Below are 16228 nucleotides of genomic sequence, written 5' to 3'. Positions count from 1 at the left end.
CATGCTCACTGTATGTGTGAGGGGGTCAGACATGCTCACTGTATGTGTGAGGGGGTCAGATATGTTCACTGTATGTGGGAGGGGGTCAGATATGCTCACTATGTGTGAGGGGAATCAGATGCTCACTGTATGTGAGGGGGTCAGACATGCTCTCTGAATGGGTGAGGGGTCAGACATGCTCACTGTATGTGTGAGGAGGGTCAGACATGCTCACTGTATGTGTGAGGAGGGTCAGACATGCTCACTGTATGTGTGAGGGGGGTCAGACATGCTCACTGTATGTGTGAGGGGGATCAGATTATGCTCACTGTATGTGTGAAGGGGGGGGTTAGGTGCCCATATGTGGCACCTGATCTGTGTGAGCAAGAACACATGCTATAATGCTTCCTGTGCACAAATAAGCAATACAATTTCCCTTTATGAATGAATGAATGAATGAAGTGGAATTTGTAAATGCGCAACTTAGCCCAATGGGCGTCAAGGCGCCTAACTCAAAGCTAGCTGAGGACACCAGGTAAAGGGAGCTTACTGATACGCATTAATAAAGCACCAGGTTTTCAGAGCTTTCCTAAAGAGATCGAATGAGGGTTGTGTTTTGATCTCGAGGGGAAGTGAGTTCCACAGTTGAGGTGCTAAGATGGAAAAGGCCTTACTTCCCCATCTAACCTTCCTGGAGCGTGGAACTACCAGTAGGTTAAGCTCTAGAGAGCGTAGACATCTCCTCGGAACATACCGGGTGAGATGGGATCCAAGTGCATCAGCCGGGCCAGCCAGGAGGGCACGGTATGTAAGGCAGAGGAGTTTAAAAGATACTCTTGAAGTGATGGGGAGCCAGTGAAGACTCTTCCTTGCCATGGTCGCTGAGGACAGCCAGGGCAGGGCCAAAACAAATCGTGCCGCCGCATTCTGTACGACCTGTAGGCGCTGCAGAAAGCCCTTGTTGGCCCCGGCATAAAGCGAGTTACAATAATCAAGCCTTGAGCCAACAAGAGCGATCACAACCTGCTTGCGTGCCTGAGGGGAAAGATAGTGAAGGATTCTTTTCAGAGTCCTAATGACACCCCAGCAGGTGGCCACAGTTCTATTACCCTGGAGTTCCATGGATAACCGAGTGTCGAAATTGACGCCTAAATTCCTGGCAGATTGTGTGGGAATGGGGCAGATGCCTAAAGATGGAGGCCACCATTCACCTGACCATATGTCCTGGTCTTTGCCAAAGACCAGGACCTCTGTTTTGTCACCGTTCAACTTTAGAGAGTTGAAGATCATCCACTCTGCAACAAGTTGCATGCAGGACCTAAAGTTGGAAGCGGTGACACTCACAGAGTGGGTCAGGGACACCATAATCTGCGTATCGTCAGCGTACGACACTACCTCCATCCCCTGAGATCTTACTAGTCTAGCAAGGGGGGCCACGTAGATATTAAACAGGGTCGGGCTCAATGCCGACCCCTGTGGCACCCCACATTGCAAGGACTTAGCAGGGGAGAGGGGATCTCCAAGCATCACACGCTGCTCTCTTTGTTGTAGGAAAGAGTTCAGGATACTAAGGGCCGATCCTGTTACCCCTGCCTCCTTTAGCCTAGATGTTAAAGTAAAGGGAGACAGGGTGTCTAATGCTGCTGTGAGGTCCAGCAGTACTAGCACGGTGGTTTGGCCCAGGTCTACTTTCCGGCGTATGTTATCCGCGACCTTAGTCAGAGCAGACTCCGTGCTGTAGAGCTTTCTAAAGCCATGTTGGGACCCATCCAGAAACCCAGAGGCATCCAGGAAATGAGAAAGGTGACAATTAAGGTGGGCTTCCAACATCTTAGCATGGGCCGGCAAGAGAGATATAGGTCTAAAATTCTGCAGGGTCCCTGGATCCAAAGTAGGCTTTTTAAGCAAAGGTTTAACGATGGCCTTCTTCCATGCCATAGGGAAGATACCATGTTCCATTCATTATTTCCAGCATGGGAGGAAGAATAATGTCCCTACAGTCCTTTAGTATTTTCAAAGGGACCGGGTCCAAGGGGGAGGCAGATTTCATTCTGTCTAAGAGAAGATTTAGTCCATCCATGGAAAGGGCAGGAAAGTGATTTAGGACTTGGGGAGAATCACCATCCCAGAATTCTAAATGTTTGACTCGTGAGGAGTCCTCTTCACTCAGGGAATTCCTCTGAAATTGTAGAGCCAGATAGATATCATTATTTTTTTGTAGAAGAAGTCTGAGATGTTATTACATAACTCCTGTGAGACTACCACGGGGTCAGGGGCCTGAAGAGAGCAGAGGGAGCCCACGATCTTAAAGAGCTCTTTAGATGATGTAAGAGAACTGGTCAGGTTGGTGAAATAATCCTGTTTCTCCTTAATAATTCTGCTTTTATACTCTTGTAACTGGCACCTGTAAGCTTCCCGTTCCTTCAGATCCCAAGATTTACGCCAACATCTTTCCTTCCTTCTGCATTTTTGCCTAAGAAGCCTCAGGGTTTCTGTGAACCAGGGGGCTGTCGGTTTTTGTCGCGCCGCATATTTAAATGAGGCGGGGGCTAGCTCATCCACTGCTTTAGTGATAGAGTCGGCAAGTTCTTGTGCCGCCTCATCCACCACCCACTGAGATGCGATATTAACATTTTGAATAAAAGGGGCCAGCGTCTCATTAGTAATATTTCTGAAATTTCTTTTGAGACAGTTCTTAATGGTAGCCGGTTTACCCTCCAAACGGGGCGTATTTAAGTACAACGGTACTGCTAAATGATCTGACCATACTATCGGCAGAGGAACGCCGACTGTTAGCCTGGAGTCGTTAGAAAACACCCCATCAAGAGTATGGCCAGCCTTGTGAGTTGGGTGAAGTACCCTTTGGGTAAAATCACATGCCTCCAAGGCATTCACCAGGGAGGATGTATCTGTAGCTGCCAGATCATCTAAATGAAAGTTCAGATCCCCAAGAATAGTAAAAAGAGATCTCCCAAAGTAGGGTTCCATGATTCTAAAGAGCTCAGGGCAAAAGTTGGCTCTAAGTCCCGGAGGTCTATATACAAGAATTCCAGTAAAGGAAGTCGAGGGGGCACAAACAATGCAAAAATATAGAGCCTCAAAGGGATCCGAGGGGACTGATAGAGATTTTACAGTAAAGGAGAGTGTGGTCTTATAGAGGACTGCCAAGCCACCTCCCCTGCATCGCACTCTATCCAACCTGTGAAGTGCATATCCTTCAGGTATAGCCAAAAGAAGATCATGGCCGGAGGATTCAGAGGCCCATGTCTCGGTCACAAAGACCCAATCAGGTTGCCTCGCACTCACAAAGTCATGGAAGTCTATGTTATGTTTAATGAGAGATCGTGCATTAATCAAGAAGCCCTGTCTAGATTGAGAGGTCCGCCGACCAGAGGAAGGGGGAGCAGATCTCCTACCAGCCTGTGTAATAAATTTAAAGGAAGTTTTACACGAAAGACATACCGGTGCCTGATGTAGAGCCTCAGGAAGGAACCGATGATGACACGAAAGCACAGGGGGTCTAAAAAACAGTAGATCCCGTAGTAGATTTTCCCGGGGTAATGAGATGGACCTGTCAGGAGTCCCAGAGTCCAGCCCGTCCTCAGCGCAGACGGGCGCAGACGGGCTAAACTCTGGCGTAACTCCGGCGTCAATCAGGCGTCCCCGCTGCGCGTAACCGCTGCGCGTCTGCATGACTCTCTTTTGTACACGCCTAGCGTTCTTCTGACGACTAGAGCGTGTAGACTGCCTGCTTGTGCCGAAAAGCGGCACGACTACTCTCAAGATGGCGCTGCTGAAGAGAATGACGCCGGGAAGCGGACCCGCCCAACAGCGGTGAATATCCCAAAAGTTATGTTGCAGGTAAGGGCCAAGCGCATTTAAAACACGGGAACAGAAAACGAAATACAACTTAAATAGCAAAACGAGGTACAATTTAAAATTTAGCAGCAGCTCAGCACCCGAACCGCAATGAGCGCAGGCACGAGTCTGGTGACAGCTAGGAGGGGAGAGAGCAGAGTTTACCTCTCCTTTGTACACGCCTAGCGTCCTTCTGACGACTAGAGCGTGTAGACTGCCTGCTTGTGCCGAAAAGCGGCACCCACTACTCTCAAGATGGCGCTGCTGAAGGGAATGACGCCGGGAAGCGGACCCGCCCAACAGCGGTGAATATCCCAAAAGTTATGGTGCAGGTAAGGGCCAAGCGCATTTAAAACACGGGAACAGAAAACAAAATACAACTTAAATAGCAAAACGAGGTACAATTTAAAATTTAGCAGCAGCTCAGCACCCGAACCGCAATGAGCGCAGGCACGAGTCTGGGGCCAGCTACTGCATTTCTGTGCTGAAACTGAAACTTTTACTTTATTCGATAAAAACAAACTTTATCATAAAAGTACACAATTCATTGCTAAAAGAGATATTAAAACTTTTAAAAAGTGAAATCTTTTCTAAAACAGCACAAAATGTAAAAAATAAATTAAATAAAGTCCTAAAGCAGGGAGCAGAGGACAGAGGATCAGACATATTCTGGTGGGTGTATACTGTACACAATTTCCTGCCCCATGCTAATTTTATAAGTCTTGAACGTATCTGCCAGGCCTTTCCCAAGAATTTGGCAACTCCGCAAAAAACCATCGTAGATGTTGTATCTGTTGTCAATATGCGGAGTGCCGTCACATGGTGCCTGACTCACAGTTCTCTACATACTGGCTTTAACCACCTTCTCCTGGGTTCACTATATGCTCTACAGGCAAATAGGAAATGGGCTAAGGACTCATTAGGGTTTGAACAGCCAGGGCAACTAAAATGATTAGACATAGATGATTTCCAATGCTTGGTAAAAGTGTTCAGGGGAAGTGTTCCATGTCTAAACTTTAGAAACAAAGTTCTGTCTCTAGGTACTTTAATGACATCGAGAAAAGATTCAAACTTCCTCACCGGCTTATGCTCTAAAAAACGGTCAGTTAACACTCCCCAGTTTGATTTCTCGAGTTCCCTGGCTTGAACCCATTCCCAGTATATTTTTTTAATTGTATCTTCCGGGGGTGGTGACTGGGACAACCATGTTTCACTTAGCCCCAGATTGGTAGTCAGGTCCCTTAGATTGTCCAGCCACGTAATTCTTGACAACTTGTTCAGGGTGATAAGTTCGTCCAAGACTGCAGCGTAGTGTGCCAGTTCCGGTGACCTTCTCAAACGTACCCAATATAGAAGAGGTCGAAGGGTGACAATATCTTTAATTGCACGACGGCCCATATCTTGCAACAGTGGTTTCAAGGGGGTAGAGACTGGGAGACCCACCAAGTCTCTAAAGAACTTATTTTCAGTTTTAGTTAACTCTGTGATCTTATCAAAGCCCCAAAGTTCTGACCCATATGTTGTTGCTGCCAATGCTTTCCCTTCATAGATGGCAAGGACAGGTGCAATGGGCCTGCTTACCGAGGCTCGGTGTTCTCTGGAAATGGCTCCCGTGGTCCTTTTCAAATTCAAATGCATTTTTGCTAAATGAGAGTCCCACTTCATTCTCCGGTTCACCCTTACTCCCAGATAATCAAATGCATCAACCTCCTCCAGTGAACATCCATTAAGCACAACATTAATCTTCATTGGTCTCTTTGTTTGGGACAACACCATTAATTTAGTTTTTGTAGTGTTAATTGTTAACCCACTTTCCTCACAGAAGGCATCAAACTTGGTCAAAAGTTTTTGGAGACCAGAGGGTGTTTTTGACATGAGGAGGGTGTCGTCCGCAAAAAGGAGGGTCGGTATTTTTTCACCTGCCAGGGTGGGAGCATCCACGGGGTCCTCCCTCAAATGGCCTGCCACCCCATTTATAAAGAGGGAGAACAAGGTGGGAGCCATCACGCAACCCTGGCGAACCCCCCTATTCACTGGTATTTTGTCAGTTAGTTGGCCCTCACTCCCCCATCGGATCCTTGCATATGTGCCATCGTGCAGTCTTTTAACAAGCTCAAGGAGGTAGCGCGGGAAACCCATGTCCTGGAGTACCTGCCATAATTTAATACGAGGGACAAGGTCGAAGGCGGTTTTAGGTCTATAAATGGCAGATATAATGACCCTTTACCGACAGAAACAGTCTTCCAATAGGTTGCAATAAATCGGAAGACTTGGTCTATCGTACCGACCTTTTTCCTAAAACTCGCTTGTAGATGTGTTAGAATGTCACCCTCCTCCAACCATGACACCGTTCTGGATATGATGACCCTGCCAACCACCTTCTGAATTACATCAATCAGACTGATTGGTCTATAATTGGCAGGGTCATCTTTTGCTCCCTTTTTATGTATCGTGACCACTTCTGCCCCCTTCCACGACTCTGGGACTGGATAGCCCTGAGTCAGCAAATTCATTAGCGGAAGGATAAGATGGGCCCAAAGGGTCGGGTCATGCAGTAAAAGATCACCAGGCAGGCCATCCGGGCCAGCAGCCTTCCCCGGGGCAATGTTTTTAATAGCTGTCTGGACCTCAAGAAAGGTGAAGGGATCTACTGGTTCAATATTAAGGGTGGATGGCTCAGGGTCTAAGTATGGATCTGACAAATGTATAGGATCAGCCTCACAAGAATAAAGTTTCAAGAAGTGGGAAAACCATTGCTGTTCAGTTATGTGGTGTACAACAGGGTCCCCTCCCCTTCTAGATGAGTTATTTATTAGGTCCCAAAAAAGAATTGAGTCCTTTCTGGAGGCAGCCATCCTAAGTTCCTGCCAATGATCTTCCTCCCATGTTCGTTTTGCCAATTCTATTGTATTTTTATATTCCTTTCTGGCTACCCTTAGAGCTACTGGGTCCTTTTTCTGAATTGCAAGCAAGATGGATTTCCTCTTTTCCCTGCAATCTCCTGTAAACCAGGGGTTAGCTTTTTTTTAAAAATTATTATTTTTCCGTCTATTTAGTCCTGTAATTTTAAAATAGGAACTCAGTTTATCTATAAAATCTTCATAGATATTACCCAGATCCGGTCTAAGAACATCTCCCTGTAAGATGTTCAGGTCACTAAATTCCAATCCCTTTGATGTTACCAAGAGGCCTTTCTGTGCTCAACTTTAGTGTGTAAGGCATGAACTTACATATTATTGGCCATGCAAACGCCACTCCCTCGGCATGGAATGGATTCTCATGAAATCTTCACTGTCTACAGTGCTGACCTCCATAAGAGGGGGGGCTGCCACACCTTTTTGAGGAGTCTGATATGTAGTACCTGCTCCAGTGAGCAGGACAACTTAAGAGAGCCAAGCAAGGTAGTGTGAGGCGCTTTAGCCGCATTGGTAGCAGAGGAAAGGAGCAACAACAACACATTATGGAGGAGTCGTCAGATATTCAACGATGGCACAGGGATTGTTAGGGGGCATTTTGGGCGATCCTGAAATGAAACAAGTACTCTACCTAGAGATTCATATTTAGGAACTATGTCAGAGAGAGACACAAGGGGCCAATCAAACACCACGCATTTTCTAAGGTAACAATTGAATATGACCAACTAATATCTCCCTTAACTGCAGCACTTATCTACCACAACTTTAACATCAACTCTACTTACCCAAAGCCAACAGCGACCCAGTAATTTCGGACTCCCTGGTGTGGTCCAACCATGGGAAGAATGTCTGGAGAATAAGTGATGGGACCTGACACTATATTGGTGATATCTGCTTCTTTCAAGACAGGAACCATATCCATCGCTGCCTCCACGTGAGTCATCAACCTGTCCAAGTCGGACTCAAAGAGTTCCTTCCCAAAACCTGAAAAATATACTCACATTACATTACACTAGTACTTAAAGTTCTAGAAGCAAAGAACAACTAAATTTAATATGTAAACATTGTTATAGATTCACTAATATTTTGAGACACTGTAAAGTCGGTCAGACCATGCCATGTACGTGGCTAGGTTATCATACCCCCTTAATCCATTGCTGCCTTGCAGCCTTTCAAAACATCGGCTTGTACTTTACTTTAGGTAGGCCATTACCATAATTTACCATGCCTTCAAATCCTAGTGCCTTAAATATCTGCAATTTAGGAGCATAACACCACTATATCGAAATGTCACATAAAAATAGACAATAAAACACACTCACCTGGGGGCACACCATCAGTCACCCAGGACTCTTGCAGCTTCATTTTCTCCGGACTCTCATACGGGCCAAACAGCAGCCCGTCTCTTTCTTGCCTTAGATAATACGACCCCTCCAGATCTCGGAGGACAGGGAGCTCTCTCTTTAGTGCTTTCACTTCCGGGACACTGGCTGTGACAATGTATTGATGGTGGACAGGTATGAGAGGATGACTTAATCCTATCAGTTTTCCTACTTCACGGGCCCAGAAACCTTAAAGAAATAAAAACGTGGAAGTAAATATCATGTACACATATTCTACAGCCTCATGGCAACTGTTCTCAATGGAGAGCAACATTACACACGTTTTCATCTAACCCAGTGATTGTAATGGCAGCCTGACTGGTCAATTGTTAGTTGATAAACTGGTAGATTGATATAACAAACCTTGAGAATCCCAGCCCAACAATTTCTTGAAGCTAATCTTGATCAACAGACCCATAATAAATGTGAACTTTTGGATGCAGAATAGTCGTAAAGTGGTGATGGTCGAGAACATTACTCCTGGACAAATTGTCCAAATCCGTGTTGGACTTCAGGATTGTCAAGGGGGTTCATAGTCGGATGACTGGCTACTTTTACAACTAGGATCGCTCTGAAAGCTACCACCCTCCCCAGGGACTAGAAATAAAAACACATTATCCTTGTACTGTGGTGTGTTCAACTACTGCAAATGGATCATGAATAAACTTTTCAAATTTGGTTCAGTTGCAATTGAGAAGAGGTAAAAAGCTGCTATCAGATGTTAACTGACTACAAGTCCTTAATTGACCAAGGAGGAGGTAATGAAGCCATATATTGAGCTAATGAGGTTCCCACTTGAAACGGCTATGGGTTAGAGCATAAAAAGAGAAAAGCCGCAGCCTGATCCCAGGGATTTATTTCGCCCTGGTTCAAAAGCACATTGAGAGCAATACAGAGGAACCAAAGAGCAGGATTAGCTCAATCTGATGTAATCAAATACTGACCAGATAGGAGAAAAGCTTGCTGCCTGCCTGTGAGAGAGAGAGAGAGGCACTGTAAATATTGATTATCCCAAAAACAGAACTAAGGGGTCAGTGATCTGGGACATTGTGACAAAGGTCATTGGCTAAAGGGTATTAAAACGTTCTAGAAACTTGAAAAAGTTAAACAGTGCACACATGATACTGACGCAAAATGTGTTGTATAGACTTCTGCCCTATAGGACTAAAATGATAACTTGCGATAGAGAGATCTCAATCAAATTCATAGTGCTGGCCAACTATGTTATGCCAGATAATTCACTTCCAAAACCTATGCTGTGATACCATCTTGGGCCATTGGACAAGATGGCCTATTCGCTATTGTGTTGAAGTGTTATTCGATTTGATGGGAAATTATTTTGACAACAGTTTTTGAAACAATAAAGGTGAACCCAGAACTCCTCCTGCACAGGAAGGCTCAAATGGGATCCCAGTCTAATTAAAAAAGGCTGCAGAGCGAAATCAGGTAATTACAAATCGATGATAATGCTCAGACAGCCAGTAAAGCTCTAGTTGAAGTCTTGTATCAACATCTACTGCACGAGGTCAGTTTCAATAAAATACTCCTTAAAGCACAAACCACTTCACCAAAAGTTGTTGTCCTTTACATAACAAATTAGCCCTTTCTAACTTATGTCGTCTAGCAGCAGGAAAGAAGAGGAACCTAAACACTGATCTACAAACAGCGTTTGACTTAAGTGATATTAGACTGCTGTGGACAAAATGACAATACAGGACTCCTGGTACGTTTTTTGAAAGAAGTCCATCATCTGTATCAACACAACTGGGTGACTGCTTGGAAGGTGCTGTGTCTAGGACATATAACGTCCAAGGAGGACACAGAGTAAAGTTGTTGTTAATGTTTTGCATACACTGATCAACTACGCTCAAGCTGGTTGAGCAGTATAGGCTTAGCAAGCTCAAAATGAACCACTTAAGGATGAATATATGATTATGGGTGATACAAATAAATGTTTTGACAAGTGTCAAACTTCAACGAATAAGGGATCAGAAGTTATCATCGTTTGCTTATTAAATCCATAATACAAAACTATAATAGATTAAATTCAAAGTATGAACATTGACATGAAAAAATTATTATCACAGCATACAATGCTCTGATCAGCCCCCATGTAATATACAGAATCCCTGATCGTGGCTTCAGAAGGAGAAAAACCTTAATACTGTGGAAAATCCTCTCTTGTGGGAAGCATTCAGCATCAGAAATTCAATTTCTGTGAAATGCTTAAAGCTTGAATTAGGATGTCAGACAAAATCCACGTCTAACAGGTTGCAGTGCTTCTCATCTAAAATGTAGAAGACGACAATCCGTTGTCCTTCATACGGATAGATATCAGCGTAGAATGCTTTACTGCCAAAAATGAGAGGTCGGTTGAGAAACTGGCCGAGACCAAAGAATAAACTAAACTCCAGAGTTGCGTTTCATTCTTGTCTGAAGAAAAATGGAGTTAAACTTATGAGCATCACCTTACCAAAGAATTGTGAAGTCTGCCCTTCGAAGCACAAAAAATCTGAACTTGTATAAGGGGGTTGAACCTGGTCTTATTGTTTCAGCTAGTGCAACTTTCAGCCCTGGCAATAAATATCAATGGCCACTCAAAGCTGTCAATGTTATTCTAAAAAATACTACTATCTAATTTCTCAAAGATTTTGTGACTTGCTCTATAAACATAATGAAAAATAAAGACTTCCTGTGTCAATGGTTTCAGGGTACGAAAAAGTAAATGATTAATGGCTGTGATTATGCTCTTCTTGGCTATAACTATTCTCTACTGGAAGAGTCCAATAACAATCTCCCCAATTAACGCTACTGTAAGAATTAGTCTAATGTGCAGTAAACAGTATTTACAGAAAAAGGTCCAAACATTTGGAGACTTCTATAAGACCCTTTAGGCTGCTGAGGGATATAGTGAAGTCAAGCAGGCCGATTATCTGGTGGGAGTGGAGCGCCCGAAAGTAACTGATGCTCAAAATGAGCTATTGCAAGGGCCCATAGACGAGGAGGCCATAGCAGGCCTTAAACTCCACAAATCCCCAGGCACAGATGGCCAAATAGCACACTTTTATAAGACCTTTGGCTCTGAGCTGAAACCGCACATGGTGGCTCTTTTCAATTCGATAGCAACCTCCATGGCGGTAACACTATCAATGAGTGAAGCACTTATCTTGGTTATCCGCAAACCAGGAAAGGACCCACAACTATGCAGTTCTTACCGCCCCATCGCATTACTCAATCTAGATGCCAAAATATATCCAAAGATTTTAGCCACTAGGCTCAAGGCGTTAATGCCTGAGCTGATCCATCCAGATCAATCCACTTTATTAGCGGCAGACAAACCCATTACAATCTCCATAGGGTTATCCATCTGGTCGAAAAAGCAGCAAAAAAAGTAAGTCCCAGCAGTTTTACTAGCACTAGATGCAGAGAAACCTTTTGAACAGGTGGATTGGACTTTCTTATTCTGCACTTTAAAATGCTTTGGGTTCTGCAATAAATTTATAGCTTTGATTAAAGCCAACTATACACAGCCTAGTGCCTGGGTTCTGGTCAACTGGGTAGGCTCGGAATAGTTCAATTTGGGGAGGAGGACTAGACAAGGCTGCCCTTTCTCCCCTTTAATGTTTGCACTTAGTATTGAGCCCCTCACTGCTAGAGTACACAGATCACGTGCGGACGATGTCCTAATAACTTTAAACTCACCAAGCTCGACCCTAGATGCTGTGCAAACGGAGATTTGGAATTTTTAGAGGGTGTTGGGTTATCATGTCAATCTCTCCAAATCATATCTTGCCAATCTCACCCTGTCGCAAGGGGAAATGGACATGCTGGTGGCATTTGCCCCCTTTTGTGAGGCTAAAAAAAGAGATTACTTACTTTGGCATCAGGATTACCCCCTAGGTCTCGGTCCTCTTCAAGGCTAACTATCCTCCGCTCCTCCAGCAACTCAAGAAGGACTTTTGTAGCTGAGCTCCAATGTATATCACATGGCTGGATCATATACAAGTAATCAAAACGAACAGTCTGCCGAGACTCTTGTATCTTTTCCAAGGACTGCCGATTGAGTTACATAGAGGGTTCCTGCCAGTCTTGCAATCTATGATTATGAGGTTTTTCTGGCAGGGTCAGAGGACTCGTCCTCCTTACAAACAACTCGAAGAGCTCAGGGGGTATTAGCATTTCTGGATTTAGAAATTTACGATACAGCGGCTCAGTTGGGAGGGATTGTTGAGTGGTCAGCACGGAGTATGACGAGCACTGGCTCCATATGGATAGAGCAGTGTTGGGTAGATATATCTGGGACCTCCTATGGAAGCCCAAAGCAGACCGTCCCCTAAATGTGTACCTCAGTACACCAAGACTTCCCTACAAATCTCAGACAAGATTAATAGAAGGGTGGCCTGGACCACCTTCCCCTCACCATCGACCCTAATTCATTATAATCCCGCGTTCCCTCCAACTTTGCATTTGAGATCCTTGGATGCATGGAGGATGGTGTTGCCTTACTGTCTCTAACCTTCTCCGTAACTGGGATATCCTATTATTCAAGCACTGCCAGAGGGACTTCCATCTACCCGTGTCAGAAATCTACCAATGCACTCACCTTCAACACTGGGTTCTCCATCCTGATGTTCGTGAGGTAGCCACTAGAGATCTCCAACCCATTGAACGTTTGGTCAAAACTGGAGGTGTCTCTAAGGGCTGTTTCTCTTTCCTCCACGCCTTACTGATTTCAACGACCACTTCTCCTCAATCACTCACATGGGCTTCCGGGGGCCAATACTAGGAAGCACCATCTTGGCTACACAATGGAGTAAGCTTTCAAAAGATATACCCAGGTTCAAACATTCCATGGGAATCCGAGAGGCCCACTATAAAGTATATGACTGGTACCTCTAGCCTACCAACTAGTCGAAAATCTTCCCCAATAACTCTGATCTATGTTGGAAAGGTTGCAGCTTGTTGGAGGACTTCCGACATATCCGGTGGGACTGCCTCACGGTCCCCCTGTTTTGGGAAGAAATACTAGCTCAGATCAAAAACCTTTTAGGATATCCTCTCCCAGACGATGTTGGCTTTACGCTTCTTGGTCTCAGAGATGATTCCCTCAAATATCAGACGTTCAATCCATACTCTGGCTTTGCCTTCAGAGCTGCAAAAAATGGCGGTGGTGTCCTCCTGGAAATGGAAGGAAGTCGCTTCTCTGACACAAAGGCATGCCAGACTACAGCAGGCTCTCACAATGGATCGTATGGCAGACACTTTAAATGATAACTTCAAAAACGCTGAATATATTTGAGGCCTGTTGTTTTTGTTAGGCACGGGGAGATTAAGTGATTTGCCCAGAATCACAGGATGTTGAAAGGTATTTATTATTTTCCCGCTCTGCTGCAACGCGTTTCGATCACAGCCATGCTCTTGCTCACACAAAGTTTCTGGCAGCATTGTATACCTTTTAAATATCATTGAACTGCCCGCCCCTAGTGCACATAGTCACGTGATGCACTTTAGCATGGACATAGAAGACATACTAATGAAATACGCCTTTTTGTTTGAACATTGCAGATAGATCGATCTTTTTTCTACTTGCATTACATGATCTCTTAATCAGCATACCCACAATTGTGCATATGTAAACATTTGTAATCATTGACTCTCATACTCGGCTTAAAAGCCTGAATATAAATACACTCCTCCATTATTTATCGTGCAACATTTTGCATTGAATAAATAATAAAGTTTTGAAGCATCAGTTGCCAGCAATTACGTCAAAATAAATCTCAATAAATATGCACGGATATGATAAAATCCATAAATATAATTTCATATGTTAAAACTATAAATATATAAATCTCATATGTACAATATAGTATCTCCTTTGTAACCATATGGTTTTCAGTGGGAATGAGTACATAAATATGTGCAAATCTATTTGACCATAATGATGTTTCTTAACTCTATTTCATGGAGTTTTAGTTTCAACAAATTTCGTGAGTCATCGTTACTGCATAAATGCATATATTCCATCTGATCCTAGTCAAACTTACTATAGGCCGTCTAAAGTGCTTAAAACCATAAAGTGCTCAAAGTGCTAGACAATACATAATCCATAAACCTTAAATTTACACAATACATTCAATTACTTTAAAATAACTTGCGGTTATCATGGAGGACTAAAATTCATTTTTCATTCCAAATACATCAGTTTCATCAATACAACCTTCATAACACCTGAAGATATAAACCTTTTGCTCATTTACAATTTCCTGACAGTATTGACTCATACATCCAGCTAATAAACCGGGATGAAGGAAATCTATAAATAATGATGCAGATCTTCGGTATTATTCAACCCATTCGGATTTTTACTGTCCAACTCGACAATTGTACAGTTTCTACCTATCTCCTCCTCTGCGTAACGGTGCTATCGCACAATCGAGTAATCAAGCTCATCCTGAGAATAACACAAATCAAGCGGGTCTAGGATTGAGTTTTGAATGAGACTTTTGATGTGCAAATCCTTATGACAAATTGTTGTGTCTTTGTTTGTCTCTCCTCTCTCTTTTTTCAATTACATACCCTTTTGCATGTTATTATTTTAACCTAGGTGATGATTTGTGTCTAGATGATTGATTACAGTATGATAATTTGAGAAATCTAGATGAATTTTAATTGTGATGATTCTGTATAGGGAGTCTATGAAATGATGATGTGTTTTTAAATGTTTTAGAGGCTTTATTTTAATAAACTTCATATATTTCATATAGAAGTGCTTATGTTTATGCTTGAGTATCTTTGTGTCCAATACTAGTATTTGGGCTTAATCTCTCAGCACCTTTGCCAAGGGAAGTTGTTCGATTTCACTGCTATCGCATTTATTACAAAGTATGAAAGGCAGCTCAAATTGTTGTTGTGTGCTGCTTTAAAATGTCTTGCTACGGGATATGCCGCGTCATTGTTGACGATAGCCCTGAGATGCTGCAGTATTCGGACGTGCACCCGCAGCTTCGTGCTACCAACATAGCGTAGCCCGCAGGTGCACGTCAGAACATACACAGCATACTCAGTGCGGCATCCGTAACTTCCCTTGATAGCAACACGTGTGTTGGAGAAAGGAGTCATATAATGAGTTGTATTTACTCCGAATCTGCATGCCCTGCATGTAGAGCATTTGAAAAAAACTGTCTTGGTGCAAGGCACGTCCCGTCAGTTCTGATTTCTGGACTTGTTTCTCATTGATCTAGCTCGCCTGAAAGTAATAGTAGGCGACTCGTCTAATCTATTGGCGAGCACACCATCAGTGAGCACAATGGGCCAGTTCTTTTTAATGATGGCTTTGATTTTCCTTTCCTGTTTACTAAATGTGGTTATCAATCGGGGACTTTCTTCTTTATCTATAACCACTGTGGTTTTTGGGCTCAATAATGATTCGCGTGTTTGCTCCCCTGCCCTTCCCAAAGCTTTAGAGAGAGTAGCTTGAGAATACCCTCTATCTTTTAATCTATACATCATTTCTTTGGCAGAGCTGTCATAATCTTGTGGGGAACTGCAATTTAGTTTTAATTTTAGCAGCTCACCCAATGGAATGCTTTCAATTAAATGACGGGGATGGCTGCTGCTGGCATGTAGTATACTGTTGACAGCAGTTTTCTTTCTGAACAAGGTTGTTTCTAGCGTGTTGTCAGTTACTGTAATACGTACATCCAAACATTCCACTGTTAATGTACTAATATTGGATGTAAAGTGCAAGTTACACGAATTGTCATTTAAATCATTTACAAACTCCTCCGCACTTTTGAGATCACCCTCCCAAATTGCAAAAACGTCATCAATGAAGCGAAGCCAGTATTTCACTTTGTGTCTATTGGGTATGCATTCTAGGACCCGTTTCTCCCACCAGCCCACGTGTAAACACGCGTAGCTGGGGGAGAAACAGGATCCCATTGCTACACCTCTTTCCTGTTTCCAATATTCCTTGTTAAACAAGAACAAATTGTTGTTCAGACACCATGCGGTTAGCTCACACATTATCTTATTGTGACTATAATATTCACAAGATTTTGTGCCTAGGAAATACTTAACCGCACGTAGGCC

The 16228-nt window shown here is 43.5% G+C and overlaps 1 protein-coding gene across 2 annotated transcripts in view; it reads right to left on the bottom strand.

Annotated features, from left to right (window-relative positions):
• Positions 1-16228, bottom strand: part of DMGDH (dimethylglycine dehydrogenase) — a 635937-nt gene that overhangs the window by 287858 nt on the left and 331851 nt on the right. For both annotated transcript variants that reach the window (XM_078675210.1, XM_078675209.1), the window contains exons 6-7: positions 8075-8323; positions 7538-7736 (exon numbers count right to left, since the gene is read on the bottom strand). In XM_078675210.1, coding sequence (XP_078531336.1) covers positions 7538-7736; positions 8075-8323 — 448 coding nt within the window. The remainder of the gene's footprint in view (positions 1-7537; positions 7737-8074; positions 8324-16228) is intronic.

The sequence above is a fragment of the Lissotriton helveticus genome, chromosome 2_1 (genome assembly GCF_964261635.1).
Source record: "Lissotriton helveticus chromosome 2_1, aLisHel1.1, whole genome shotgun sequence".
Classification (NCBI taxonomy): Eukaryota; Metazoa; Chordata; class Amphibia; order Caudata; family Salamandridae; genus Lissotriton; species Lissotriton helveticus.
Note: the sequence above shows the minus strand (reverse complement) of the source record. Positions and strands in the feature narration are given on the sequence as shown.